We start from the raw sequence: 27,704 nt of genomic DNA, 5'->3' as shown, positions 1-27,704 counted from the left end.
GGTGGGGGTGGGCAGAGGTACCACCCCTGGGACAAAATTACAAAAAAATCAGCAATTTAAAAAAGTTGGCGGCATGTTGTATAATTAAGGGGAGGGAGGTCCCCCGAGCCGTTAGGGGCATCAGGGAGCCCACCAATGGGGCCAACATGTCAAAAATAGGGGAGGGCCTGGTCAACCACCCCCCACTCCCCCCTTCCACCACCACCACCCGAGCCTTCAAAGGCCTCCATCACCTGTGGCTGATATATTTAATTGAGGAGAGGGGGTCCCCTCCCGATCCATTGAAGGCCCCTGCGACCCCATCCCTTGGGGCCGCTAGTCTTCTTTTAAATGGACGGGTGCCATGCGACCCCCCTCCCTGAGCCGTCTATGGCCCCGGGGAACCCACCCCCGTGCTGGCTCACATTCTGTGTCCCGGGAAGCCCATCTTCGGGACACAGTAATAACTGTCCCCGCCAGGCGGGAGCATTTTCAAAACTCCCACCAAATGGGAGCAAACACTAAGTGTTCTCCCTGTTGGAGGAATCTTAAAAAATGGTCTCACCAGCTGTGAGCAGACTTTTAAGTTGTTTCCCTTCCTGTACTGATGCAGGCAGGGAAACGGATGAAGAGACTGCTCCCGCCCTGAGCGAGCAGCATAAATAGCTTCTCCCTGCAGGCGAGAGCAATGCCACATCCTGCAGCATGCAGGGAGCTGGCTGGGGCTGCGGGGGACTAACTTGTGTATGGTGGGTGCCCTGGGTGGACACCAGGGCACCCACCTAAGATAATGAGAGGGGTCCCAGGGGCCAAAATAGGCTCAGGGAAGGTGCCACCCCCCCCTCCCTTAAAAAATACATGGCCCTGATGAACGTGGTCACCAGGGCCTTTTTAAAGCTCAGGCCATTTGTTGGAAGTTTCCTGCACCCTTTTTTGGACGTTTGTGCACTTTCAAGGAGTTGTGTTTGTGGATAGTCGCGCCCATTGCCACCCTAGACATACTCTGATATTTACCTCTGTCAAGGGCAGGAGTAAATCCATGGCCTTGGTTGTAATTATGAGGGAACACCCCCAAAATTGGTGATAAAGAAAGGTGGGGCGTTTATCCACTGGAAAAATGATTTTTTTCCCTTGAAGAAAAATGTTCTGAAGTGTAGTTGCACTTGGGTATTACTTTCATGCATGCATAAATGTGCACTCCGCCAACGGTGCATGTGAAATGCTTTCTCTTGGACTTACATTGGAATTTACAAAATAATTCCAGGGGGGCTCCTTTGTGTGTTCAATTGTTGGAGGAGTCCTCTTGGGTACAGGCTGCTCCTGAACGGGTACAAGCTTCTCTTGCACGGTTACAGGCTTCTATTGCATCAGCTGATCAACCAAATGTAACAGCAAAGAGAGACCAAATGGCCAATCAAATGCTACCTAGGGGAAGAGAGGAAAAAACATAGGATATGTCCTCCCGCCATCAATCCTTCAAGACCAACAGTATCCTATTTTTACAGTGTTCGGGCTAAAACTTCACAAGTCCAGGTATAGTACCACTCAGGCGCGTAGGTGCGGGATCCCTGGCTTTAAAGTTACAAAAGGAAGTGGGGTCGCACACTACTCACACACCGGCGGTGTCCCCCCTAAGGACTCTGGTTAGTGTAGTTAGGTGTTCTGGGGTTGCCGATGGCTGTCAAATATCTGCCAGGTATAGCACCACTCAGGCGCGTAGGTGCGGGATCCCTGGCTTGTCAGCCGAGAGCTTAAGGGAGCTTTAAAGTTACAAAAGGAAGTGGGGTCGCACACTACTCACACACCGGCGGTGTCCCCCCTAAGGACTCTGGTTAGTGTAATCTACCGTGGAGGAACGGCAAAGGTACAGGCACTGCTTAATTTGGGGTTATCTCATTCCTCTTGATGGCTCCCTCCATTCTACTTATCTTAATTTAATCCAACGGTGTGTGAGCACAGGGGCATGTCTCCTCTTCTTCCATCTAGAATGACATCCTGAAACTTCAGTGCAGGTGAAAATATGTGAGATGAGTTTATACTATTGATTACATTGTGTGTTGATTCACTTTAAATCGCCCTTATACCTGCACAGGCGTCCATGGGGGGCGGGAGGACCCACCCTCACCTGCCTCACTGGCAGTCCATAAGATCGGGCAAGTGGAATTACAAATCGTCCAGAGGGGCTACTACACCCCCTTTCTGGAAATCCCACCTCGCCCATAACTTTACCGTCGGGATACTTTTTATTTCACGTTTTAATTAGATTAATTGCCTGGTTTCCTTTCATTAGCTTGCATTATTGTTTGCTCCAGAAAAGACCAGTGCAAGCAGAGGAAACAGGTAAGCAGTGGTCGTCCATTGCTAACTAGTCTTAAACCATGAAACCAAGGTTTGTCCATGAATTAAAAAAACATAGACCTTGCGTCTCACTCAGTGCGAGTGAGATTCACACATTTGCGGGGTTTTCACTCACCTCAGTCTGAATGTCACACCTGGTAAGAAGAGCTAGGTATCTAGCTTCTAAGGCTCTGTTCCAACCTGCCAACTCACACGCCCCACTGCGTCACACGATATCGACTCACTTCAGTGGCCTAACAAAACTTGAGGGGGGCGAAGTGCATGGAGACTCCCCCCCCCCCCACCCCCCCCCCTCTACTGCCAGGAGCTCTCAGCTCAGGGGCTTGTCACCCGTGCACAGTGCAGGAGGGGGCTCCTGGAACTTGCTACCCCCTCACCCTGGTGAGTGGACTCCACTGACTGCCTTCACCCAGGTGCCCAGCGGAGAGGCGATATCACATTTTGGGAGACAAAGTGAGTTGAAACTCCTCCAGAGTGGGTCGTCAGTACAGCTGATGTCCACAAGGGTTTCCATCCTGCCCAGAGTAAGCAGAAGCGTGTTTGTGTGGGGGGTGAAGGGGGTGCATTGGTGTTTGTGGGTGGTGGAGGCAGAGGTGGGTAGGAGTGACTCTTAAGCATGCTAGGCTCGATGCCACGCCCCCACCTTGGCCTGGTCTCCAAGGAAGACCCTCTTCAGCTGCGTATGCTGTATTGCCTCAACAGACACCCCATGAAGAAGGGTAAATATTTCCCCCCCTTCATGGGGTGGTATTTGGGGTGTTAGATCCCCTTATATATGTATTTTCTGATAAATAGTGGGGTGCCGGTGCTTTCAGTCGGGTATGGTGAGGTGTCAGACGGATTTCACCAGGAAATTTTACATACACACGGACAAAAATGCACACACATTCTCTCTGGTTTGAAAGTCCTCAAAAATGTTGGTTACTTTACCCAATTTTTTTTTTTTTTACTTTAGTACTCTTACCAATCCACACTTTTCTCCCTCTTTACTGCCCCTTAAGCACCTCTCATGCACTCTGCTTTTCATGTAATGTCATTTAACATTGTTGGAAAATCTGAAATACACCCAGCTCTGAAGTCGGCGGCTCTGGCCATTACGCCACATCCTCTCCCCATGTTCTTGGTTAGTAGTTGGTTCTGGCGCTACCAGGAGAAATTGGCTGTGGCCAGCTCCCTCCTGATGAGTGCCCCGCACTTATATTTTTTTTCTTCTTCAAATTAACCACTGCACCCCTGATCTTCAAAGTTGGCAGGTGTGCTGGTCAGAGCAGGGTTGCGTGCAGAGCAGCTCCTGTGGTCTGTGGAGTCTGCGGGAAGCCCACCCGCCACTGGGGGGCGCACTGCAGCAGACACTTAAGGCCCTGAGATGAGCTGCCAGTTAACAGATGTCACTGTTTAGGTTGTCTTGTCGCTCATGTTAAGGATTGTGTGTTATTACTTCCTGTGATGTCATCGAGTATGCTAATCATTGTTTACTCGCAGGGATGCTTGGGCACTGAGCCCACTAACCCTTGTACCCATGTTGTGTCTCGGCAGGTGCAGGTCCGAGAGATGCCCTCCCAGCGGCTGGTGTGCGCCCTGACCCCAGAGGGCGAGCCCCGGGCCGGCATGCCCATGTGCCTGAGACTGTGGCAGGTAAGCCACCAGCTCAGGGTTGTGAGTCACTGAACACAGCACATGACTCATTCCGTGCAAGGAATGGGCTCGTTGTCGAACCAATTAAGTAATTATCTTGTTAAAAAGGAGCTTGCAAAGTATTATTAAGACACCGAGGAGGCTTTCTTTTCTGAACCTTACGTGATGTTTTGTAGATGTGCCGTTGAAGGCTGCGCGCGCCCGGGGCTTTCTCTGTTGTGTTTGCACCGCTTCAATAAATGTCAATCACTTGATATCTAACTGTGCCCTTCCAGCTCCCAGAGCGGGATACTTGGAAAAGGGATTCAGTGGGGAGCGCGAACGCGCGCCTACGGACTTTCACACCCTGCCAGGCGGCGCTTTGGCGCCCTTCCCCAGACTCTGCCATGCAGGCCTGTTATTATTGTAGGGTTTTGGGCCCTAGGCTCGCTTGCTACGAAAATGAGGGAAACAGACACCGTGGGGATGCTTCTTAACTGGTATCGGGCACGTGCACTCGGGCCCTTTTATTGGCAGAACCACGTCACTTGTGACGCCGGTGATGAATGGGTGTGAGTGTGTTCAGCCCTCGCTAGAGCGGCTGCTAAAGCTAGTGCCTGCTGAGACACTATAACGTGTCGAGGAGGACACTGCAATTATCTCGGCGCACCATCGAGGACATATTGGTCTCCATGGTGACGCCTGTCCGGTGTAGTTTGTAGAAACTCCCATACAGTCCTGCCAAGTATTACGCATCAGACGTAACTCTAACGCATTTCAGTTTGGTGGTCCGCATCACCGCACTAAAATGCAAAATCACGCATTATAGCGCCTTCTCTGCTGACAAGTGGAGCAGTGCTATAATGCATGACTGAGCTGCAGCCGACGGTGCTCCCGTAGGCTAGAGGGCTGGCTCTAGATCTGCCGGCAGCTCTACTCTGCTTGCTACAATGTTTCTATTGTAGTGAGATACCCCGAGTCCCGAGTCCCGATTTCGCATGCACATAAATGCCAGCGACCTCAGTTAAAATCTTTAAAAACATGATCACATCACATTTTATCAACGCTTACAAGTTCATGAATCCACCATGAGATTTTGTGAGGTGTGCCTCAGATGGAATGAAACGCCAGCAGACATTATGGATGATTGTAAGTGTTGTAAGAATTTAAGGGCCAATTTACAATGTCTACAAGGATATTCTGTTAAGAGTTTTAACAAAAGACGTTCTAAGAACAGTGTAAAAGCCGCGGTAGAGCATCAAGTGCAGCATGCCTTGAGATGAGTGGTGGTCACAAGGATATTTCTCGAATATTCTATCCCAATTATTGTAGTGTGGAACTGTGGCAGTACAGATTATCACATGGAGTCTAAATCAAGCCAGAACATATCTTTGAATATTTGTGATTTGTGCCAAGAAGGGCTGCAAATAGATCTCAGCCGATAATTGCAATATAGCTCCCTTTCTTTCTAATGGATAAGACTCCTCTCCGAAATGCTGATGACACAAGTGTTTAAGTTCAGTCCTGCTCACCTGAAACAAGGGCTCCAGATCATCAAAATATTGTGGTCTATCAATTTTATTACATAGAGTCTTAATGTTCTTAGTCCACAGGATATTACCTTCCTGATTAAGAGAGCTACAGTCCTAGATTATTGATCTATTCAGTCGTGCATTGGGTTTTATCCATCCCCTGTGCAATAGGAGAAGTGGTTGACTCTAATCAGAGCTTCTATATAGGGCAACCCCAAATCATTATGACCTGTGGCAGTCGTACAACTCGAGGAGACCCACAAAAGTCTCTTCAAGTCTAACACTGTTTGGTGATGATATACCGAGTCACATTAGTATATTTCCATATCCCACCCAGCCCCAGAAGAGACCACTGAGATGCACTTTGCACGATAAGCCGTGCAAAGTTCCTTCATGGGCGCTAATCGAAGTTCAGCTGAAAACGAGAAAAGACCGATAGTTGCCATAGCACATTGGTCAATTCTCATATTGACCTGCTGTTTCCGGTGGCAATAGAATAAAAAATTACTCTCCGGTATGAAGATGTCGTAGCTCAACACCTTGAATACTAAAGCAGCATCTGCTTCTGGGTGCAGTTGACCCACAGGTCATTAAAATGTTGTCTTAAGGTTAACTTTGAGCTTCAAGTCTTCCATAGAAAATGCAGAGTTATGTACCAGAAGCTGGAGAGCTTTTGGAGTGCATCCGCATTGAGGAGCACAGGGATTGATTGATGGCCAGCCTTGGGCATGTCCTTGCACCCCTTCACCAACACGCTCTTTAAGTTATTAATGTAGATAGTGAAGGGAAAGGGTGCAACTCCACCGCCCTGCCTCACCCCTGCTTATGATGAATTTCTCTGAGCATTCCCCGTCATTCAGTCTAGAAACAGTCCCAGGGTAGATATCCCAAATTTTTTTTAGGTCAAAGCCCAGCAGATAGCACAGCTGTCTGGTTTGCTAACGACTTCATGTGGGCATTCTGAAAGCTTCCCTGGGAATGTATTCTGCCTGTGGCTGACCATATGCTTTGTGGTATGTAACTCAGGTTTACTTGCTTTTTATTTGCTGGCTTCATTTGCTTTAGGCTGTTCAGCTTGAGTATGTCCATGTGGTAGAGTATCCCTTGTCTACTGTATCCTTCCGAGTGCTCGTTTTCTGTAAACAGGCCTTTAAATCTTTTTCTTATCTTGTCACATTTGCCATGCATTCAAAGACCAGGGAGCCTGGTGTTTACTTTTCTTTCTCTGACTTCAAAGTGAGAGAATTTATGTGACAACCTTACTGTAAAATGGAAAGGATTTTTTTCTAGCACACAACAGAAACGAACTCTGCTGATAGTTCATTAGAATTAGGAAGAACAAATTGTTTATTTTTTTGCATTTCTGAAGTGCGGTTAAAACCAATATTTGAATACCATCAAAATATATCAATATACTAGGGGCTACATGTATCAAAAATCCATTTTGCATTCCCAAGTAGAGAATTTTAGGTAATCGCTATTTAAGGAAGGCAAAATGGTATGTAAGAAAATAGCAATTGCCTAAAAGCGATTCCTTAAGATTTGCAATCTCAATTAGGTAATTATGTAACACTACGCCATTCGTTCCTGTGGGCCTAAAGACCCGTAGGTGCGAATGGTTTTGCATTACCTAATTTGCAATTACCTAATTAGTAATCGCAAATTAGGTAATGCAAAACCAAGGGTGCCCGGAGGCCCAAGGCCCACCAAAGCACCCTGAAAAAAATGTGCGCATGTAAAGTGCACACATGCCCTAGGACATAGGTCTTCAAACTTTGTTGCACTGAGCCCCTCTAAGCTACATATTTTGAAGTCGGCCCCCACTCCAAAACTTTATGGCAAGGACTTGAAGAGCTGGAGGGGCAGGGCAAGCACAGAGGTTTGGGCTTATGGCACCATGTCAGGGGTACTTTTTCTGTAGCTCTTAATCCACCCTAATATGAGACTTATAAAAGAGTAAATGCTTAAAACAAAAACAGAAATTGATCAACAAACACTGCTCCCAATAATTGAGGGAGTTGTGGCCCCTCACACCCCTGTGCACCAATGCAACACCACCAGCTTCACTGATAATAGCTGCGTCCCTGAGTAGCTGTCTGTCTTGTGTACCTCTTTCATCCCTTCCAGACCATGCCTGGCTGTCACTCCAGTCTTGCAATGCTTTTTAATGCCCTTTGGATGTATGTAAATGAAGATAGCCTGGAAATGGGACAAATAAACAAGTTTGTGCTTTCACGCCATCTTCATTTACATTTACATTTGTCTCTACTGAGACATTTGGGCTTCTCTGAGAATGCAGCCACGGACCCCCAGGGGGGAGCGCCCCACAGTTTGAAGACCTGCCCTAGGGGCATTTGTGCACTGCATGGCCCTGTGAAAAATTAATTTGCAGAGTTTGCATTTAGAAAATGCTTGGTACATGTGCTTAGAGAATCGCAAATTGTGATTCCCTATTTGTAGTGGCAATGTTAGGTAGTAGCAAAAAATTGTGATTACCTAAAATGCGGTGCCAAAGCCTTTCATACATCTTGAAAGGCTATTTTGCATATGAAAATGGTAAAACGTACCAGTTTGCACCATTTACGGATGCAAAATTGGTTGATACATGTGGCCCTAGGTGATGACATTTGCAAACATTATTGATTATGCACCGTCTACCCGTATTTTGGTGCAAATGTGATGGTAATTTTAATTAAAAATGTGTTGTATGTAATAGCATTGTGATACCCTATACCCCTCCACTCTATACCACGCCACTTTATTCTTACAACACTCCACTCTATGACATGCCGTTCCATTCTTCGACACTCCACGTCACTCCACTCGACCACACGCCACCCTACTCTTTGCCGCTTCATGCCACTCCACTCTAGCCCCTTTATTCTATGTCCCTCCACTCCACAACACTTACCCCACTACCTCCACTCCAATCTATCCCACTCCACCCCACTCCAATCCTATCTACCCCAATATACTTCAGTCCAATCTACCCGACTCCACTTCACTCCAGTCTATCCTACTCCACCCTAGTGTGACCAAATCTGCTCTACTGTACCCAACCTACCCCAATCCACCATACCCCAGTCTACCCACTCCACCTCAATCTACACCATTCCAATTCACCCTCTCCAATCTACCTACATCCACCCCAATCCACTCTAATTTAATCTAGCCACTCCACTCTTACCCAATCTACCCCACTCCACACCAATCTACCTCACTCCACCCCACTAGAATCTACCCCACTACACATTAAGCTATCCCACCCTACTCCACTCCAATCTCCACTCCAGTCAACCCCAATCTACACCACTCCAATCTACCCCACTCCAGTTTATCCCAATCTACCCCACCCAAACCTACCCCACTCTACGCCACTAACTTATAGCCATGCTAAACAGCAGCCACACTGGTATACAACATGGCTTATATACATTGGCAAAGCCAATAGCGCTTACATATGTGAAACCTATTAGCTTTGGCAATGCTTGTTATTAGGTGTGCATCCACCCCATGTCTTCCTCAGATACCATTGCTTGCTATGGGAGATGCAGTCAAATGCTCTTATCTGGTCCATTAAGCCTAAATAGATGGTGCATTTTTTAGCTACTCTATATTGTGAGGGCAGTAAAAACCAATTAGAGCACTGTTCCACAGTGCCTAGAGGCCTCCGAAATCCATATTGAATGTCTGCCAAGATGTGGGGTTCTTCTATCAACTCTTCCAACCTACCTAGGATGAGTCTCCTCAACACCTTCACTGGCGCCACCAATAAGGAAATCGAGCGATAGCATCTCGAGTCACCGCGATTACCTTTCTCGTAGACAAGTAGACTTAAAGACCGAAACCCGATATTCAGTTTTGGGTTCCATAAGCTGCCCTGTGACATTTGTCCATAATGCCCCCAAAAAATCAATGTTATCCTGAAAAAGGTTTGATGGCACCCCATCAGAGCTCGGAGCATTTGAGTTGGGGCATTTGTCTATGCAATAATTACCTCTTGCAAGGCTCGTGCAAACATTGCGTTATCTCTGTAAGAAGGGAAGGGATTATACAATCCGGGATTAGATGAGCCCCATCCTTTGGGTTGCTCTTCTCGTCCCTATTTCCAAGTGCTTAAATGCTACTAAAATGAATGATCCGTTCATGAGCGGGATGGCTACTTCTAAAGATGGACCTCCTTATCTCGGAACATTGGGTGATGTATCACTTGCCAGAAGGTCAGGTTATCTCTGGCCTCGCTGAGTACTTCTAAAGATGCACCTCCATCTTTGGATGCCACCTCCATCTGAACATTGGACGATGTAGCACTTGCGAGAAGGTCAGGTTATCTCTGGCCTCGCTGGGTACTTCTAAAGATGGATCTCCATCTTTGGGTGCCACCTCCATCTGAACATTGGACGATGTATAACTTGCCAGAAGGTCGGGTTATCTCTGGCCTCGCTCGCTACTTCTAAAGATGGACCTCAATCTTTGGATGCTACTTCCATCTGAACATTGGGGAATGTATCACTTGCCCGAAGGTCAGGATATCTCTCTTCATCGCTGGCTGCTTCTAAAGATGGACCTCCATCTTTGGATGCCACCTCCATCTAAACATAAGGGGATGCATCACTTGCCAGGTCAGGTTATCTCTCTCCCGCTGGCTGCTTCTAAAGATGGACCTCCATCTTTAGATGCCACCTCCATCTGAACATTGGGGGATGTATCACTTGCCAGAAGGTCAGGTTATCTCTGGCCTCGCTGTGTACTTCTAAAGATGGATCTCCATCTTTGGATGCCACCTCCATCTGAACATTGGGGGATACATCACTTGCCAGAAGGTCAGGTTATCTCTGGCCTCGCTGTGTACTTCTAAAGATGGATCTCCATCTTTGGATGCCACCTCCATCTGAACATTGGGGGATACATCACTTGCCAGAAGGTCAGGTTATCTCTGGCCTTGCTGGGTACTTCTAAAGATTGCGATACAAAAGGGGATGATGGACGGAGCGTTTGAGCAAATCAAACACTCACCCCCAGTCAACTGATCTGGGTTTAATCCATCACCATTCTTTAGCCCACTCTGCCACCCCAGTTCAGACATGGCCATATGCAAATCAGTCTGACCCTGTGCCTCATGGGAACAGTCCAGCCCGAACTGCCAAGCCATGTCTTCCCTGGACCGGAAACAAGCATCCTGGGACCGGTTTCTGATTCATAATCCTAATCAGCCAGGCTATCTTGAATCCAGTGGCAAAGTGAGCAAGGGACGCACTTCTGAGCATACCCTGCCAACTTAGGGCGAACAAAAGGGGATGATGGATGGAGCGTTTGAGCAAATCAAACACTCACCACCCGGTCAACTGATCTGGGTTTAATTCATCACCATTCTTTAGCTCAATCCGCCACCCCAGTTCAGACATGGCCATATGCAAATCAGTCTGACCCTGTGCCTCATGGGAACAGTCCAGCCCGAACTGCCAAGCCATGTCTTCCCTGGACCGGAAACAAGCATCCTGGGACCGTTTTCGGATTCATAATCCTCATCAGCCAGGCTATCTTGAATCCAGTGGCAAAGTGAGCAAGGGACTCACGTCTGAGCATACCCTGCCAACTTAAAGCGAACAAAGCGATACAAAAGGGGATGATGGACGAAGTGTTTGAGCAAATCAAACACTCGCCCCCAGTCAACTGATCTGGGTTTAATCCATCACCATTCTTTAGCTCACTCTGCCACCCCAGTTCAGACATGGCCAAATGCAAATCAGTCTGACCCTGTGCCTCATGGGAACAGTCCAGCCCGAACTGCCAAGCCATGTCTTCCCTGGACCGGAAACAAGCATCCTGGGACCGGTTTCGGATTCATAATCCTCATCAGCCAGGCTATCTTGAATCCAGTGGCAAAGTGAGCAAGGGACTCACGTCTGAGCATACCCTGCCAACTTAGGGCGAACAAAGCGATACAAAAGGGGATGATGGACGAAGTGTTTGAGCAAATCAAACACTCGCCCCCAGTCAACTGATCTGGGTTTAATCCATCACCGTTCTTTAGCCCAACTCTGCCACCCCAGTTCAGACATGGCCATATGCAAATCAATCTGACCCTGTGCCTCATGGGAACAGTCCAGCCCGAACTGCCAAGCCATGTCTTCCCTGGACCGGAAACAAGCATCTTCGGATGCCATCCCCAATCGAACATTGGGCGACGTATCATTTGCCAGAGGGTCAGGTTATCTTTGGCCTCGCTGTCTGCCTTGAGGGGCAGCCCCAGACCCCTACTTAAGAGTTTTCTTTGCCTGGGTTAAAGCACATTCTCAACAGTCTCAGTCTGAATCGATTTTCCTTTCTCAATGCGGCTTTAAGTCTTGCATAAGTTTGCTGCACTTATGATGGAACCTTCCTGTTCCTTTTGTACCCAATCCACGAGAGAGTCTACCGAGGTCTCCTTTTTATAGAACCTGAGATTTCGACAAACGCCTCTTGAATATTCATGCCACCGGCATCCTCGTCCATGCAGATATCAACCTGAGATTTACTGTCCTTTATTACATTTGCTTGGAAATCATTGTATTTCACTGTTCTTACTGATCACCTTAATTTCCCCGGCATCTTTGTGACACTTACTTTGACGTTCTTTGTGACCTAACCTCTGGTCACTCCCCACGCCGCACGGCTCCTCCTGGTTGCCCGTGACTGACTGTGTCTGCCCCTGCTGCTGCTGCCAAGGGTTCGCCGCTGGTGTGCCCTGGTACCTGTCTCTGCTGTTTGTTTCTTTTCATTGCTGATTGTTGCCCTGTTTTAATTGTTGGTTGCCCCTCTGTTTGCTGCCCGTTCTGCGCCCTCGCCCTCTTTGCCCCCCCGCTCCCCACTTCCCGCCGCTGCTCCCCTGCGGCCCGCCCCCTTTTGCCTTCTGTGCCCCGTGCCAGTCGCCCATTGGCCACCCCGTTCCCGCCTCCCAGCTGCTCCTCCCTCCCACTTGGCCTCTTATGGAGGGCGCCACGCGGCAGTGAGTGTGACCTGACCTCTGGTCCCTCCCCACGCCGCACGGCTCCCCCTGGTTGCGCGTGTCTGCCCCTGCTGCTGCTGCCAAGGGTTCGCCGCTGGTGTGCCCTGGTACCTGTCTCTGCTGTTTGTTTCTTTTTATTGCTGATTGTTGCCCTGTTTTAATTGTTGGTTGCCCCTCTGTTTGCCGCCCGTTCTGCGCCCACGCCCTCTGTGCCCCCCCGCTCCCCACTTTCCGCCGCTGCTCCCCTGCGGCCCTGCCCCCTTTTGCCTTCTGAGCCCCATGCCAGTCGCCCATTGGCCACCCCGCTCCCGCCTCCCAGCTTCTCCTCCCTCCCACTTCACCTCTTATGGAGGGCGCCGCGCGGAAGCGCAGCGGACGCGCGCATCCGGCGCGCCAAAGGCAAGCTCGTCTGCGTCTGGACCGCGCCCAGCGCCAGAACCCCTGGACCCCGCGCCCCCCGCAACACCAGACTACACTACGACTCCAGCACCCTCCGCGCATCAACACCGAACGAGACCACCCCTGCTACCGGGCCACCCCGAAGCGCACCCAAGGGCCCTTCGCCTGCCGGAACTGCAGATACACCAGCATCCAGCCCTACAAACCACCAGCCAGCGAACCCAACCACCTCCGCTGCATCCTCCTCAACACCCGCTCCGCCCGCAAGCACGCCGTCGAACTCTGGGACCTCCTGGACTCCACTGCCCCCGACGTGGCCTTCTTGACGTAGACCTGGCTGAACGCCACCTCAGCACCAGACATCGCCATAGCCATCCCACAGGGCTACAAGATCTCCCGCAGAGACCGCACCAACGGAGCTGGAGGGGCAATCGCCATCCTCCACAAGGACACCCTCAGAGTCTCAACCAACACCAATGACACCCTCACCGCCGCCGAGCACATGCACTTCAAGATCCACACCGACCACAACACCACCCTCAAGGAACCCTCGTCTACAGACCACCCGGACCACGACCGCAGCTCTGCGACACCATCTCCGACCTCGTCAGCACCCACGCCCTCGCCTCCACAGACTACTTCTTCCTCAGGGACCTGAACTTCCACCTCGAGAACAACAACGACGCCAACTCCACTGCCCTGATCGCCAACCTCGCCAACCTCTGACTCAAACAACTCTTAACGTCACCCACCCACGCCGCTGAAAACACACTGGGTCCCATTTTGTCCACAAGCCCCCATGTCTCCTTCAACCACACCACCGAACCCCACTGGACCGACCACAGATGCGTCCACTTCACCTTCAGGAAACCCATCACACACCACCGCACCCAACAGCTACCACGCCGCTGCTGGGTCAAGGTCACCAAGGACCAACTGACTACCACCCTCGCCCTGAGACCACCCACCGACCCCCCCCGACACCGCCGCGACCAACCTCAAACAATGGATCAACGACTTCGCCAACACCCTCACCCCTCTCAAGACCTCCACAACTAACCACACCAACATGAAAGCCGCCTGGTTCACCGAAGACCTTTCGGACCTCCAAGCGTACCTGTCGGAAGCTGGAGAAGAAATGGCTCCACGACCGAACCCCAGACAGCCACACAGCCCACAAAAACGCCACCTGCAAACACCACCAACTCATCAGGACCGCCAAGAGGACCGCCTTCAAAGACCGACTAGACAACTACGCACACAACACCAAAGAACTCTTCAGCATCGGGAAAGAACTCTCCAACCCCAGCTCCAACACCAACGACATCCCACCATCACAAGACCTGTGCGACTCCCTGCCCACTTTCTTCCACCGCAAGATCATCGACATCCACGACAGCTTCAACTCCAACACCCCCTCATCCACGACCCATGCGACTACCACCCGCACATCCCACCTGACCGCCTGGTCTCACGTCAACGACGAAGACACCATCAAAACCATGAACTCCATCTACTCCGGATCCCCATCCGACCCCTGCCCTCACCACGTCTTCAACAAAGCCAGCACAACCATCGCACCCCACCTCCGGAAAACTATCAACAGCTCCTTCGAGACAGCAACCTTCCCGGAAAGCTGGAAGCACGCCGAGATCAACGCCCTCCTGAAGAAGCCCAAGGCGGACCCCAAGGACCTCAAGAACTTCCGGCCCATCTCCCTGCTCCCGTTCCCGGCAAAGTGACAGAGAAGATTGACAACAAACAGCTAACCCGCTACCTCGAAGACAACAACCTCCTGGACCCATCCCAATCAGGCTTCCGCAGCAACCACAGCACAGAGACCGCCCTCATCGCCGCCACCGACGACATCAGGATCCTGATGGACAAAGGAGAAACAGCCGCCCTCATCCTCCTGGACCTATCAGCTGCCTTCGACACGGTCTGCCACCGCACCCTATCAGCACACCTCCATGACACCGGAATTCAAGAGAAGGCCCTGGCCTGGACCACATCCTTCCGCTCCGGCAGAACCCAGAGCGTCCGCCTCCCTCCCTTCCTCTCAAAAACCACTGAGATCATCTGCGGCGTCCCACAGGGATCCTCCCTTAGCCCGACGCTGTTCAATATCTACATGGCTCCACTGGCCCACGTCGCACGACAACATAACCTCAACATCATCTCCTACGCCGACGACACCCAGCTGATCCTATCCCTCACCAAAGACCCCCACACCGCCAAAGCCAACCTCCACAGAGGAATGAAGGCCATCGCCGACTGGATGAAGGACAGCAGACTGAAGCTGAATTCAGACAAAACGGAGGTCCTCATCCTCGGACCCACCCCATCAGCCTGGGATGACTCCTTTTGGCCCACGTCGCTAGGCACACCCCCAGAACCCACCGACTACGCACGCAACCTGGGTTTCAGCCTCGACTCCTCCCTCTCCATGACCAAGCAAGTCAACGCCGTCTCTACGTCCTGCTTCAACACCCTCCGAATGCTCCGCAGGATCTTCAAGTGGATCCCTCCCGACACAAGCAAAACAGTCACCCAGGCCCTCATCACCAACAGACTCGACTACGGAAACGCCCTCTACTCAGGAACAACATCCAAGCTCCTGAGACGACTACAACGAATCCAGAACGTCTTGGCACGACTGATCCTCGACGTCCCCCGACGCAGCCACATCACACCCCACCTGAGAGGCCTGCACTGGCTCCCAGTCAACAAGAGGATCACCTTCAAGCTCCTCATCCACGCACACAGGGCACTACACAACACCGGACCATCATACCTCAACAACCGACTCAGCTTCCACACCCCCACCCGCAACCTTCGCTCCTCCACCCTCGCCCTCGCCACAGTCCCCCGTATCCAAAAAACAACCGCCGGCGGCAGATCCTTCTCCTACCTCGCCGCCAAGACCTGGAACAACCTCCCTACCAGCCTACGACAGACCCAGGACCTTCTGGCCTTCAGAAGACTTCTCAAGACCTGGGTCTTCGATCAGTATCAGGCCCCCCCCTTAACCCCTCCAGCGCCTTGAGACCCTCACGGGTATGTAGCGCGCTTTACAAATGCTTGATTGATTGATTGATATATGTGAGTGTCTAGCTGCAAAGTTACCTGGCAGTGGTTGGTAAAACACTTTCTATGAGTCTCAAAAAATTATGGATCTAAAATCTCAGGTTGTCAGGCACTAATATGTGGTCAGTAATATTAATTTCCTTCTTCTCTACCTATGTAAGTATTTACGAAAGGGGCTGTCGGGGGCGCATTTAATTCGCTAACACAAAGCTACGTTTTACAAACGTGTGGTTGACCATGTTGTGATATCCCTCCTGGGTGAAGTGTGTTTGCTCATTTTCTTCTATGTCACAAAAAAACACACATTTCTGTAGCAGTGGGTTGACATAACTGTGCATAAAAAGTTCCCGCCCCAGAGCAAATATAATAGATGGCCCTCACTGTTTAATGTAATTCAATCTTTATTCAGTTTACATATGACATCAATTCTCCCCTAGCTAAACACATTATTGTAAAAATTAACAAATGTCAATCAAGAGCCCTGAAGTTCTCTAGGCCCAGAGGTTGGTGATATGGGTCGCCAGACTGGAATTTCTAGACCCACTCTTTTACCTGCGTAGAAATATACATTTCCGGACCTACTTTGGCATTACCTGAATTGGCTTTCACCATTGGAATATGGAATGTCATATATTTATTAATGTTGATGGGTTCGATTGTCCATTTGTCCTGGAAGTAGAAGATCAAATATTTTTTGATGAAATTCACCCTTTCTGCATTATTACATTTATTTTTTCAGGTCCCCCCTATACTAATGATGGACTGTCAGGCTCGGCCGCGCATCATCTATCGGTGCATTCTGATGTGTCCCCCGGGGAGCTACTACACCTTTTGGGGTACCCGTCAAGGGGGCATGTATGTCAACTGCCACCGAAGGGGCTTCTATTACCATTAACTTTGAGGTTTCCACACCAACTCCCAGTCCATTTGCCCTTATTTGAATCTTGACTGCCACAGAGAGGACTCCCATTTTCTTAGGCCTTTTTGCCCTTGACTTTGGGTTTTCAGGACCTGCCCCGGCCCACTGACCCCTAGCTGAGTGTCTGATAGCTGCCAGAGTCACTCTGGGCCCTCTGGGTTACTTAGAGAGGTAAAGAGATGCAGATTCTGCCTGGTAGATTCTGTTGACAAATAATGAGATATAATAGTGAGCCTGTGGGAGGGACCTGGGCTTTGAAGAAATAACCCACTGGAACAATTCCTATCTCTTTGAGAGCTGAGAGAGGTGATCTGTACTTAATGCACTTCTGGCATCGCCTGTCACCTTTGCACTACATTCATTGCTGCTTCTAGGAGCTTCATGCACACAGGCTTGCACACTTCCAACAACCGGACCCTGCAGGACCCGACACCAGTAGAAAGACTCCTACTGAGGGTGTGTGTGGGGGGGTTCTGTATGTAATGCACTTTGGGCACCTTTGCACCACATTCATTGCTTCTTCTATTATCTGCATGCATACAAACGTACACACACAGCTGGGCCCTGCAGGGCCAAGCAACTGCCTTCAGAACAGTGGGGACCACACCCTGCTGAGCTGGGAGATATGCGGAAAGACAGATTACCGCTCCCAGCCTGTCAAGCCTCAGATGGGGGCTGGTCTGACTGCAGCTCCCATTGAAATGCATTGGACTGGGGGAATATTTGGAGATTCGCGGCAGGAAGCTGTCATTTGTTTACATAGAATATGGAGGTCTCGTGAGTGGCATGACTTACATATACAGTGTGTGTAGATCAGTTGGGGCAGTATCCCGTCTACCTCCTCGTGCAGACCTGGCATGTCTAGTAATCAGTGACCCTTCCTCCTGTGTCGTGAGGTACTCCTGGGAAACGGGGACATCTGTGTAAGACATAGAGGACATGATGGATTTAACCCCGATCTCTTGACTGGGGGTGAATGTTTTGATTTGTTCTGCATTCCGGCCATCAATTGTGTGTCTTTTGATTTCTCTCCCTAAGTGCGCCACGTATGCCCAGACGTGGGTCCTGGGCTCACTGTGCCACTGGAATCAAGCTATCCTGGCTGAAGAGGTGTGAAACCCCGAAACCAGTCCTAGGATGCTGGTTTCCGGTCCAGGGATGACCTGGCTTGGCATTTCCGGCTGGACTGTTCCCATGAGGCACTGGGCAAGACTGATTTGCATATGGCCAGGCCTAAACTGGGGTGACATGGTGAGCAAAAGAATGATGGATTTAACCCAGATCTCTTGACTGGGGGTGAATGTTTTGATTTGTTCTGCATTCCATCCATCAATTGTGCGTCTTTTGACATTTCATCCTGGGCCTGTGCTGGGTGCAGTGGGGAAGGAACCTACAGCAGTGTGAATGTGCCCCAAACATGATTAAAAACTCACAGATGACGCGCCTGGCATCCCTCAGAGTCTGCAGGGCTACACACAGTGTGCCTTAGTCACAAACTGAATTTTGTAGTACAATTAGTAAAAATACAGCAGCAAAATGCTATTTGCAAACCTGCGAGTATAAATCGCCACCACTCCTACCCTTTCTGTGAGGAGAGACTCACATGTATGTTTACTACGTAGGGGCCGATTACGATGTTGTTTGGAAAGGCTCCGAATGGGATTCAGTGTCTGAGAATCTGATTCAGAACCCTTGTTTCCAACCGAATCGTACACCTTTCCCAACGACCAATTACGATGCCCGGAAACCGTTCAGGCTGTCCGATTCGGTTCCAAAAGACTTTCGGACAGGCAGAGTCTTTCGTTCCGGTCTGCCTGACCAAAATGGCTATCAAAATCTGTCTTTGGGGCCCGTAGCAGACCCCCCCCCCCCTTCACCTGTAGGTGTCCGGTTGGGGCCATGGGGGTACTCAAGGGACCCCACTTTCCAACCATGTACAATGTGGCAGGCACCATGGGGTGCCCCCCACAGGGTGCAATGTTTTCCCCAACCACCTCTTTTTTCAATGGGAGCCTGTGTTCTCATTTGGAATTCAGTCTCCCATTGAAGTCAATGCTAGTCCGACCGAACGATGTTCCCATGAGGCACAGGGTCAGACTGATTTGCATATAGCCATGTCTGAACTGGGGTGGCAGAGTGGGCTAAAGAACGGTGATGGATCAAACCCAGATCTTTTGACTGGGTGTGAGTGTTTGATTGATTCAGATGCTCCGTCCATCACCACCCCCTTTTGTACCGAACGATGTTGGGAAGCATCGTAATCGGTCAGTCGTACTCGCACAACCCGATTCGGTCAAAAACAATTCCGGACCGATTTAGTTATAACAGTTTCCAAACGACATCGTACTCGGCCCCTTAGTAGTAAATATGCAAGAGACATGGGGAAGCGGTTGAAAACTAAGGGAGTACTTACTACAAAGTAGGGAGGTTTAAGGTGGCAGACGCCCACCTACAAAAGAGTAAGCCTGTTGCTATTCACAAACTGCACTTCTATATCTACTACAGCTAAAAGTCACAAAACAGTAGTAAATGTACTGTAGCTCAGATCTGGAGTAAGTCCAGCACCACACATGGCTAGCCACAAGTATTGCAGCACACTCCAATCGAAATCAATGGAGGTAGGGGGCTTAAAGTGAAACCTATAGGAAATAATGTTAAATTATTTTTTTAAACTAAAAAATATAAACAGATTTAATTTAATGTTTAAAATGAACTAATAAATATGTTTTATTTTCCAATCATTTTTAAAAGTATTTTAATAACCTATGAATTTATAATTTAAAGTAACTAATTTTTATTATAATATAATTAAATTACTTGTAATTCTACGCATTACTTAATAATGATTAATACATAATAAATAAAACATTTTTGCTGAAGGTGGTGATTTTTTTTCATTTACAGTTCAACACAACATTGTGTATTTAAATTAATGTTTACATACTTAATTCAAAATTAATTCAACAGAGTTGTATCATTTTTATTTTGTAGTGCATTTAAAATAAATATCTAACAATAATTTATATTAATATTTAACATATATAATATTCCTACTATTTTTCTCAAGGTCAATAAACTTTTTTACATTTCCCTATACTTTACCATAGTGAGATCTCCACCACTGGGGGTTCTTTGTAAGTCCCTGCCTCCATTATTTACTGGGGGGGTGAGGGGGGGGGGGAGTGATGCAGTACCAGTGGTTGGCCATGTGTGGTGCAAGACTTACTACTGCTACTTTTTGGCAGTAATGTCTTTACCCTTGTAAATTTGGCTCCACCTCCCTGTTTCAGGGGGTGGGGACATGCAAGTCTACACTTTCGAGCAACTTTACACCCTTTAATGCTGAATAGCCTAAAGTATTAAGAGGAACCTTGCACATGCAAATTAACTTGTACAAATTTACCTTTGTGAATAGGCCTCTTCGTGTTTAGTATCGGTTGAGGAAGGTGTTGAGTGCGCTCTCAGATGCTGCACAACTCCTCTGGGCCTCCAGCTGAAGGGCATTTATTGCAGTCTGTTTTGTGGGAGTCTTGTGTAATTTACATTTACTTTGTCTTGCACTATAATGCTGTGCGAAAACATCTTAAAATCTCAGCTGCCGCCCCAAGGTGTGCTAAATTATAATCTCACCAATGACGTTTAGCAATGGCAAAAAACTTTCAACCTTAAGTTGCGAAATGTGTGCCCTCAAACGTTCAATGGCAGATGAAAGATTTCTGTGCAGGAGAATTCTCCCACAGAAAATGTATATTTGAGTTTTCTATTCTCCTGTAAAACCTACGTTTTGCAGAATGTTTCACCCATACCTTTATGCCTCTAGTGATGCATACAATAGCAGTTTACAACTGAATAATGACTTGTTGGTCACATAGTTTTCTGAAACCAAATATAATTTAGATATAGTTTAGATACATAATGTTCAGAATCTGATTAATGCTCTTCCTAAATGTAATGCAAACACTCAGTCCTCTCCTATTTGTAGTAGCATATTCTGTGTAAGTAAACAAAATAGGTAAATGCAAATACTTAGAAATTTTAAGTTAGCAAACGTTTGTTTAACATTTAAGAAATGTTTATTGATATACTAAAGTTTTTTTTAAATTTTAATGTGAGATTGAGCATGAGGAATACAAATTCCAGCTATTTGGCTTCTAATAGGGGAATGCAATAGTTTTACCACCGGAAGTGCCGGAAACAGACTTGAGTGACAGTGGTGGGCGCTTCTGCCTTCAAAGAGAAGGAATGACGTTGTCCACTTTGAAGATCACAGGTACAGTCACCTCCATCCAGTCCTGGTTGATTTCTCACCATTAAGATCTCTTCCAAGGACCTCCACTTCTGTTTCCTAGGAAAGATCCCCTTTTGAGCTCTCCTCCTTCCAATCTTCCCAAACCAAGACACTGGACCAACCAGTTGACACACAGTGCAATATGAGCAAGAAACAGAAAAGGGAAAAAAGGTTATGCCAAGTTGTTCATTTTTGCCAAATTTTGTGAAGTTGTGTGGAAAATATTGCAGTTCTTTGAAGGTTGCAAAGTTGTAGGACGAAAATCATGACGTTTGTGGCAACTTCTGTTACGAAAGGTGACTTTGCAGAGAACACATTTATATGCATTTGCCATTGTTTAAATAGAAACTCTTTATAATGTAAAATTGCAGTGAAAAGGCCTTTGTACCTTTTCCATCTTGGCAGGTTTCAATGACAGTATGCAGTATTTTATAATGGTGTGAAAGTTATCTTGTAGCTTATGGAAAATATTTTTCATGGACCAAAGAAATAATTAAACCAAGATACTTTGCTAAAGGCGAAAATCTGAAACCGGATATGTTATGTTGTATCTTAAATGTTATCTTATGTTATATGTTTATTTGCATAGCGTAAGGTTCACCCGGGAAGGTATCCTGGTGCTGAAGCAGGAGCTGTATGGGTAGAGCGAAGACCAGGGCTAGGTGAAGAATTAGGTCTTCAGTTTCTTGCAGAATTAAAGAACTGACGAGGTGGCTCCAATGTGCAGAGGCGGGTCTTAGGACCTAGGTAGGAGAAGGCAAGCCCGCCGGATCTGGTTCTGTGTATGCAGGGGGTGTGTGTGTCTGTAGGAGTCTGGCTGAGCGGAGGTGTCTGGTATGTTTGTGGAACTATACACAATTGTTGAGGCATGAGGGGCCAATGTTGTGTATGTGTGCATTTGGCAGGGAGCCAGCAGAGCTCTTTGATGTGCAAGATGATGTGAATACGGGATGGAAGGGGAAGGGTGAGCCTTGCCGCTGAGTTTTGTAGGTTCTGGAGTTTCTTGGTCAATCAAGTGTTGATTGCGGCATAGAGTGCTTTGCCGCAGTCCATCTTTCTGTTGATGAGTGCTTGGGTGGCGGTTTTGGCGAGTGGTGGTGTTTCAAGATCTTCTTAAGCATCTTGAGTGGGTGGAAGCAGGAGACGGAGACTGCGTTCACTTGGCTGGTCAATGTGAGTTGGTTGTTGATTACTATTCTGGGGTTCTTTTCATGGGTTGCCGGGAGGGGTGTGGTTCCAAGTTTAGCAGGCATACCAGGCGGAGTCCCAAATGGAGCTGTCTTTGCCGAAGATTATTCCTTCCGTCTTGCCTGTGTTGCGCTTTAGGCAGTTGGCTTTCATCCATCTGGCGACTTCACAGGTGGAGAAATTGGTCTGGTTGTTTTGAGTCTTGTCTGAGAGAGAGAGTATGAGCTGGGTGTCGTGAGCATAGGATATGATGTTGATTCCATGGGAGCAGATAATGCCGGCGAGTGAGGTCATGTAGGCGTTGAACAGGGTGGGGCTGAGTGAGGATCAGTGTGGAGCTCTCCAGACGAGGTTGACAGCGTCTGTTCTTAAAATTTCACTGATGAATAAATAGCTTTGAACAGTCCCAGCTGAGTCTGAAATGGGAGTTTGGAGCAGTCAAGGTCTTTATCTGCTATTAAAACCAAAGGGAAACTCTTCAGGAGGTGCTTTGAAGAAGCCGTGTAGCCACACTGTATAGGTACTACAAAAAAACCTTTAAAAAAACCTGATGCAATAAAACCTTAAATAAACAAACACATGTTTCTTGAGATCACATGAAGGAGATGGGGCTACTCCCCTTTTCCTTTATGCCCTCCTAGCGGTGACCGCCCACCTCCGACAGAAGTGGCAAGCGAATGTGATTTATTGTCTATGCTGGCAGAACGACACAGTGCTTCGGCGCTCCAGGAAAGGAGGGTTTATGTCAGGTTTGTGGGCTTGGAAGGCTGGGCTCGGCTTCTGCCAGGAGGAACTGGTATCAGCATGTTTGGTACTTAATGTTAAGGATCTCGTTGAACTAGTCAAGTGACAGGTGCTGTTTCAGCTCTTCCCTTTTTACAAGGTCTTTTAATTGAGTTTGTATCTGCCAACAAAATCCTCTTTAACTGACAGGGGAATTAGCGCCAAGGCGAACCTGGCCAGGTTGACTGTCATCAAAGACTGTTGTGCGCTTGCTCAACCAGGCTCCCTGTGCCATTAGGGCTGTGGTGCTGTGGCTGGCTTGTCCTAGGGTCCAGGATCAATTGAGAGGAGTTTTTCCTGGCCATTCATTGGCTGTTTCCTCCTGGACTCTCCCCTCCCAACAAGATGGCATTTTGACGCCTCTCTTCTAAACACCTTGTCGTGTGACTCCAGTGTACTGATTTCAGAAGTGGTTTGGGGATTCGTCCCTGGACTCATTTACCTGCCCCGAAATAGAAGCCCATTTCTGTCCCTTACCTCATTCCTGACTCCCCAGACCAAAACTTGAACAATTGGACGCAGAGGCCTACAAAGGCGGCGTCACAGCCATCTTGGATCTAGGTGTGGCTCCAATTTATTGGCTCTTACTTCTTCGCCCCTCCCCCCATCAAGGAGGCCAGCCTTCCCTGTCTCACCGCGAAACATTTTGGTGAGCTTTAGTATCCCTACAGAGGCAGGATGCCAATTTGTTGGCCTGTTTAGATGCTTCTCTGTGACCCTGGCCAGTGTTCATGGCCAAACCTCCCTCTTCTGACATAGTCCCATACCATCTCCGTCCTCCACGTGAATTTTAATTGACTCTTGTAAAGCGCACTAACACCCAGAAGTGTCTTGGTGCGAAGGGTCAAGAACGTATCATCAGCTAGAGGCAAAGTCCATGACTTTTAAGAAGCAGTATGTGGTGATGTGCTCTAGTCTTCGACTTTCCATGTTCCTTGGATTCTCTCCATGGACCGTGGAATGAAGGTTGATGGAGTTATGGATTCTATAGGAGTCAGGTGCCTGTGTGGTCTGACAAGATGCTGTTGCGGATAAAGCTGTTACATAAAGTACATTGAGTTTGATCCCTCTTAAATTCACCACTCAGTAGGAAGTAAGAAGGGAATGGGTCTGTCTAAGGGGCAGAGAAAGCGTGTTCCATGTCTTCCGAGTCCGTGCAGAGAAAAGATGGGCACCATTGCAGGCCATAACAACAGAGGAATATACTAGGCCTGGGTGGTAAATTCTGTTCCGCTTGCGGAATTTGGATAATTTCGCATTCCACGGAGAACGCGGAATTGTCAAAGATTTTGCGGCGTCGCAGAATTTTTTGCTTGTTCACGCTTTCAAAATGCGTGTTCGCAAGATATTTCTCCCCGAGCACGCATACAGCTTTCGCAAACAGGAAAAAGGCATCGCCAATTGGCAGAACAAGCAATTCCACGTGTTTGCTGAACTTTTGCCTGCTTGCGGAGGTATTTTACCATTTCGCAGAGCTTTGTGTAGCGCGACTACGCAAATTTACGCCAACCTCTAGAACATACAACTGTTTGCCATCTAGTCAACCTTAGACAAAGATGGTAAAGCAGAAAACCTTGGTTCATGAAAGCTAGAGAATGGCCTTGTTCTGCCCAGTGGCATAGTAGTACAGAGAACCTGCTCTGCCCAGTGGCACAGTACTACAGAGAAGCTTAACAATGATTCACAATGCAGTAGAAATAAGTGTAGAGAAGACTTTAGATGCTGGACTGGGCAACGCTTGGAGAGTTTGCCACCATGCGGAAGAATGCTCCAGTATCACTTGAAGACGTTGCAGTTGATAGTTGAAACACATTGATGTAATAAGTTATCGAAGTTATCAAAGTCTAGGTGGGAGCAATCCTGACCAGGCGTGGTTACAGTCAATTAAAAGGCGTTCTTACCCCTCGTGGTAAGTCTGTGCACCTAAAGGTATCGCAAAGTGTAAACTTGTCGATAGCTGTTCCTGCTTGTCACCAAAATACTGTAGTAATCATGTATGCATACTATTAGGTTCCAAGTTGCTTATTCCATGTATCTTGGTACACATGTGTACACAACCACCTCATCTTTACAGCACTGTTTCTAACGGATGCCCGCATTCCATGTCATCATATAAATACTAGAACCCCCAAACATTCTACCCAGTGTACAGTTCTACGTATTCCATTTAAAGGGAAGTATACGCTTAACTATCTATCCACTACTAAACAGATCTTTCTTTCAATTAATAGGGGGGGGGATTCTCCTCATGGAGTGTATGTGGAACATACAAGAAGAAACTACTGAGGAGACATAGTCAGAGAAAGTAAGGGCAAAGTCGAACTGAACCTCCAAGTTCCACACAGACTTGACCAAGAAGGGTTGGGCCCTTTTCACTTGGCGAAAAGAGGTCAGTCGATAGGGGAAGTCCCTCTGAGCAGGATCTCAGTTTTACTGTAGTAGAGTTTAGGCCGGTGGCTGCTCATCTGCTCCTGGACCTGACCCAGGCGCAAATTAAAGGTAGCGCCCGAGTGACGCATCACTTTAAGATGGATGACAAATTGTGTGTCATTGACCTACAAAACAGCATAAAATTGTGAGTCGACGAGTTCAGACAGTGGTTGCACATGAAAACTAAATACACAAAAGAGTGCAGACCCTCTAGGTAGGACCTGAGCGGATGTGGGGGTTTAGATTTGTATGATGCATGAGTGACCTTCTTTCAGCACATGCACAGGGCAGGAGGAATACAGCTGTGGATTCAGGGAGTACCCTAGAAATATTAAATCAGTGGCTGCAGCCTCTAGTTAATTTTGCATATTAACAGTAAAAGGCTGAGGAGCACTGCTATGTTGGTCACATCTCTGTGGCAAATCAGAGAGAAGGAGACGTGGGAGGTGTTTGTTTGCGGACTCGCTCGCCATCTTGCCTCCCAGGCACCACCTCCCCCTCAATCTAAACCTGCGTTTAAAAAATCCTATTTGTTACGATACGTCTGTAAACAGAGCAGGTGCGCTGGAGAACAAGGTTTTACATTTCTTTTATCAAAAAATATTTGCAAAAAAAGTCATCTGTTTAGCAAATGGAGCATAAGAAACAGAGGGCATGTGCTGAGACGTGGTGCTTTTCCATTGTGTGCACCCACCCATTACAGCTCGTTGAGAGACAAAGTTCCACCCCCAGGAGCCTCTCCTCTTCTGAATTTAAGGTTTTTTTTTTTTTGGTCTTCACACCCTGTTTGAACACATCAGGAGAGTGCTGCAAGTGGCCACCTAGATTGAGCGTTGACGCCCTCCTCTTGTTATATTTTTTCGTGACGTCATAGAGCACCCGCTGCTTTTAAAGAATGTCAGATCTGTCACCGGATTCAGACTCATGATGCCTTTCATCAAAACATTCAGACTTCCTTATATGGGAGTTAATGAAGCTCAGGGCAGTGGGAAGACGAAGGAAGAAACCCAGAATAAAAAATCCAAAATCTTCAGTGATACTTGACCGAGGAGATTGACTCCTTATCCTCCAGAACTTCCCAGCGCCTCGAGACCCTCTCGGGTGATAAGCCGCACTTAATGTTTGATTGATTGATTGAATGAGTAGTTAAGAGAAGAAGGCTGGCCCTTTGATTGTCCACAAGAGACCGTACTTCTCTCTGTGGCCAACCTAATATGTTATGTGGCGCTGGACAAAGTATTGCGTTGGAACTAGGAGTGATCCAACGTCTGCTCCAGCAGAGAGAACTCTGGCTGGGGATGGACGGGAATGCAGGATCTGGCTTAAGGAGCTCACTGGGTGGACTTGGGTACCATCATTTTCTGTAATCAATGGCCTTTAAGGTATCCCATGCCCAGACCACCATCCTGCATTTCATCGGGGTTGAAACAAACCCAGTCTGGTGCCTCCTCCATCCTTGTGGAGAACCGGAGATCCTTCAGCTGATCTCGGAAACGGGCTTCATCCTCGATCGTATGATCCACCAGAGATGGGATCCAGTTACATGAGTGATTTCGGCCATACATGAGTGATGTCGGCCACCGGTCATGGGAATTCTAGCTAGTTATTTACCTAAGGCAAAATTGGGTGTCTCCAGCTTAATCTCTAGGATTTCCGCCACTGTTATTTCCCAGTAAGTGTCAGGGACCCAGGTCGTGTTTGTACCACGCTTATAAGTCTCTTTACCTAACAGGTTTCTCACAGCCCAAATGTAACGCTACTGGGTACATCAAGCCCTCCGAAATAGGAGAACTGTCCACAGTAGGTACCATTAATGTATATTGGCAGCCTTTTGTTCAGTTAGGTTCCCAGGTTTCTCTATGGGGATGAGAACATGCTTTACATCCAAAATGATCAGAGCACTTTTTCCGTACTAGTCGAGTTATTCCCATTTGATGGTTGGAGGTATTGTTGGTCTTGGAGTCCTCCTTTGTGTCCTCAGATGCATAATGAGATGGACCTGTATCTGCCCTTTGTTGTGGCTGAACTTCTGGGATACCTTTTGGATGGTTCCTCGCATGTTCTGACTTTTCCACAGCTTCTGTCCTGCCCTTCTATTGCTCCAGTGGTAAGACATGCCGCCTTCGGGAAGAATTGCCT

At 48.1% G+C, this 27,704-nt stretch overlaps 1 protein-coding gene across 4 annotated transcripts in view; it reads left to right on the top strand.

Annotated features, from left to right (window-relative positions):
* GNB1L (G protein subunit beta 1 like) overlaps positions 1–27,704 on the top strand; it is a 425,377-nt gene that overhangs the window by 352,071 nt on the left and 45,602 nt on the right. For all 4 annotated transcript variants that reach the window (XM_086942634.1, XM_086942633.1, XM_086942635.1 and 1 more), the window contains one exon: positions 3,874–3,972. In XM_086942634.1, the coding sequence (XP_086798760.1) occupies positions 3,874–3,972 (99 nt within the window). The remainder of the gene's footprint in view (positions 1–3,873; positions 3,973–27,704) is intronic.

Source organism: Lissotriton vulgaris, chromosome 11, assembly GCF_964263255.1.
Source record: "Lissotriton vulgaris chromosome 11, aLisVul1.2, whole genome shotgun sequence".
NCBI lineage: Eukaryota > Metazoa > Chordata > Amphibia > Caudata > Salamandridae > Lissotriton > Lissotriton vulgaris.
Note: the sequence above shows the minus strand (reverse complement) of the source record. Positions and strands in the feature narration are given on the sequence as shown.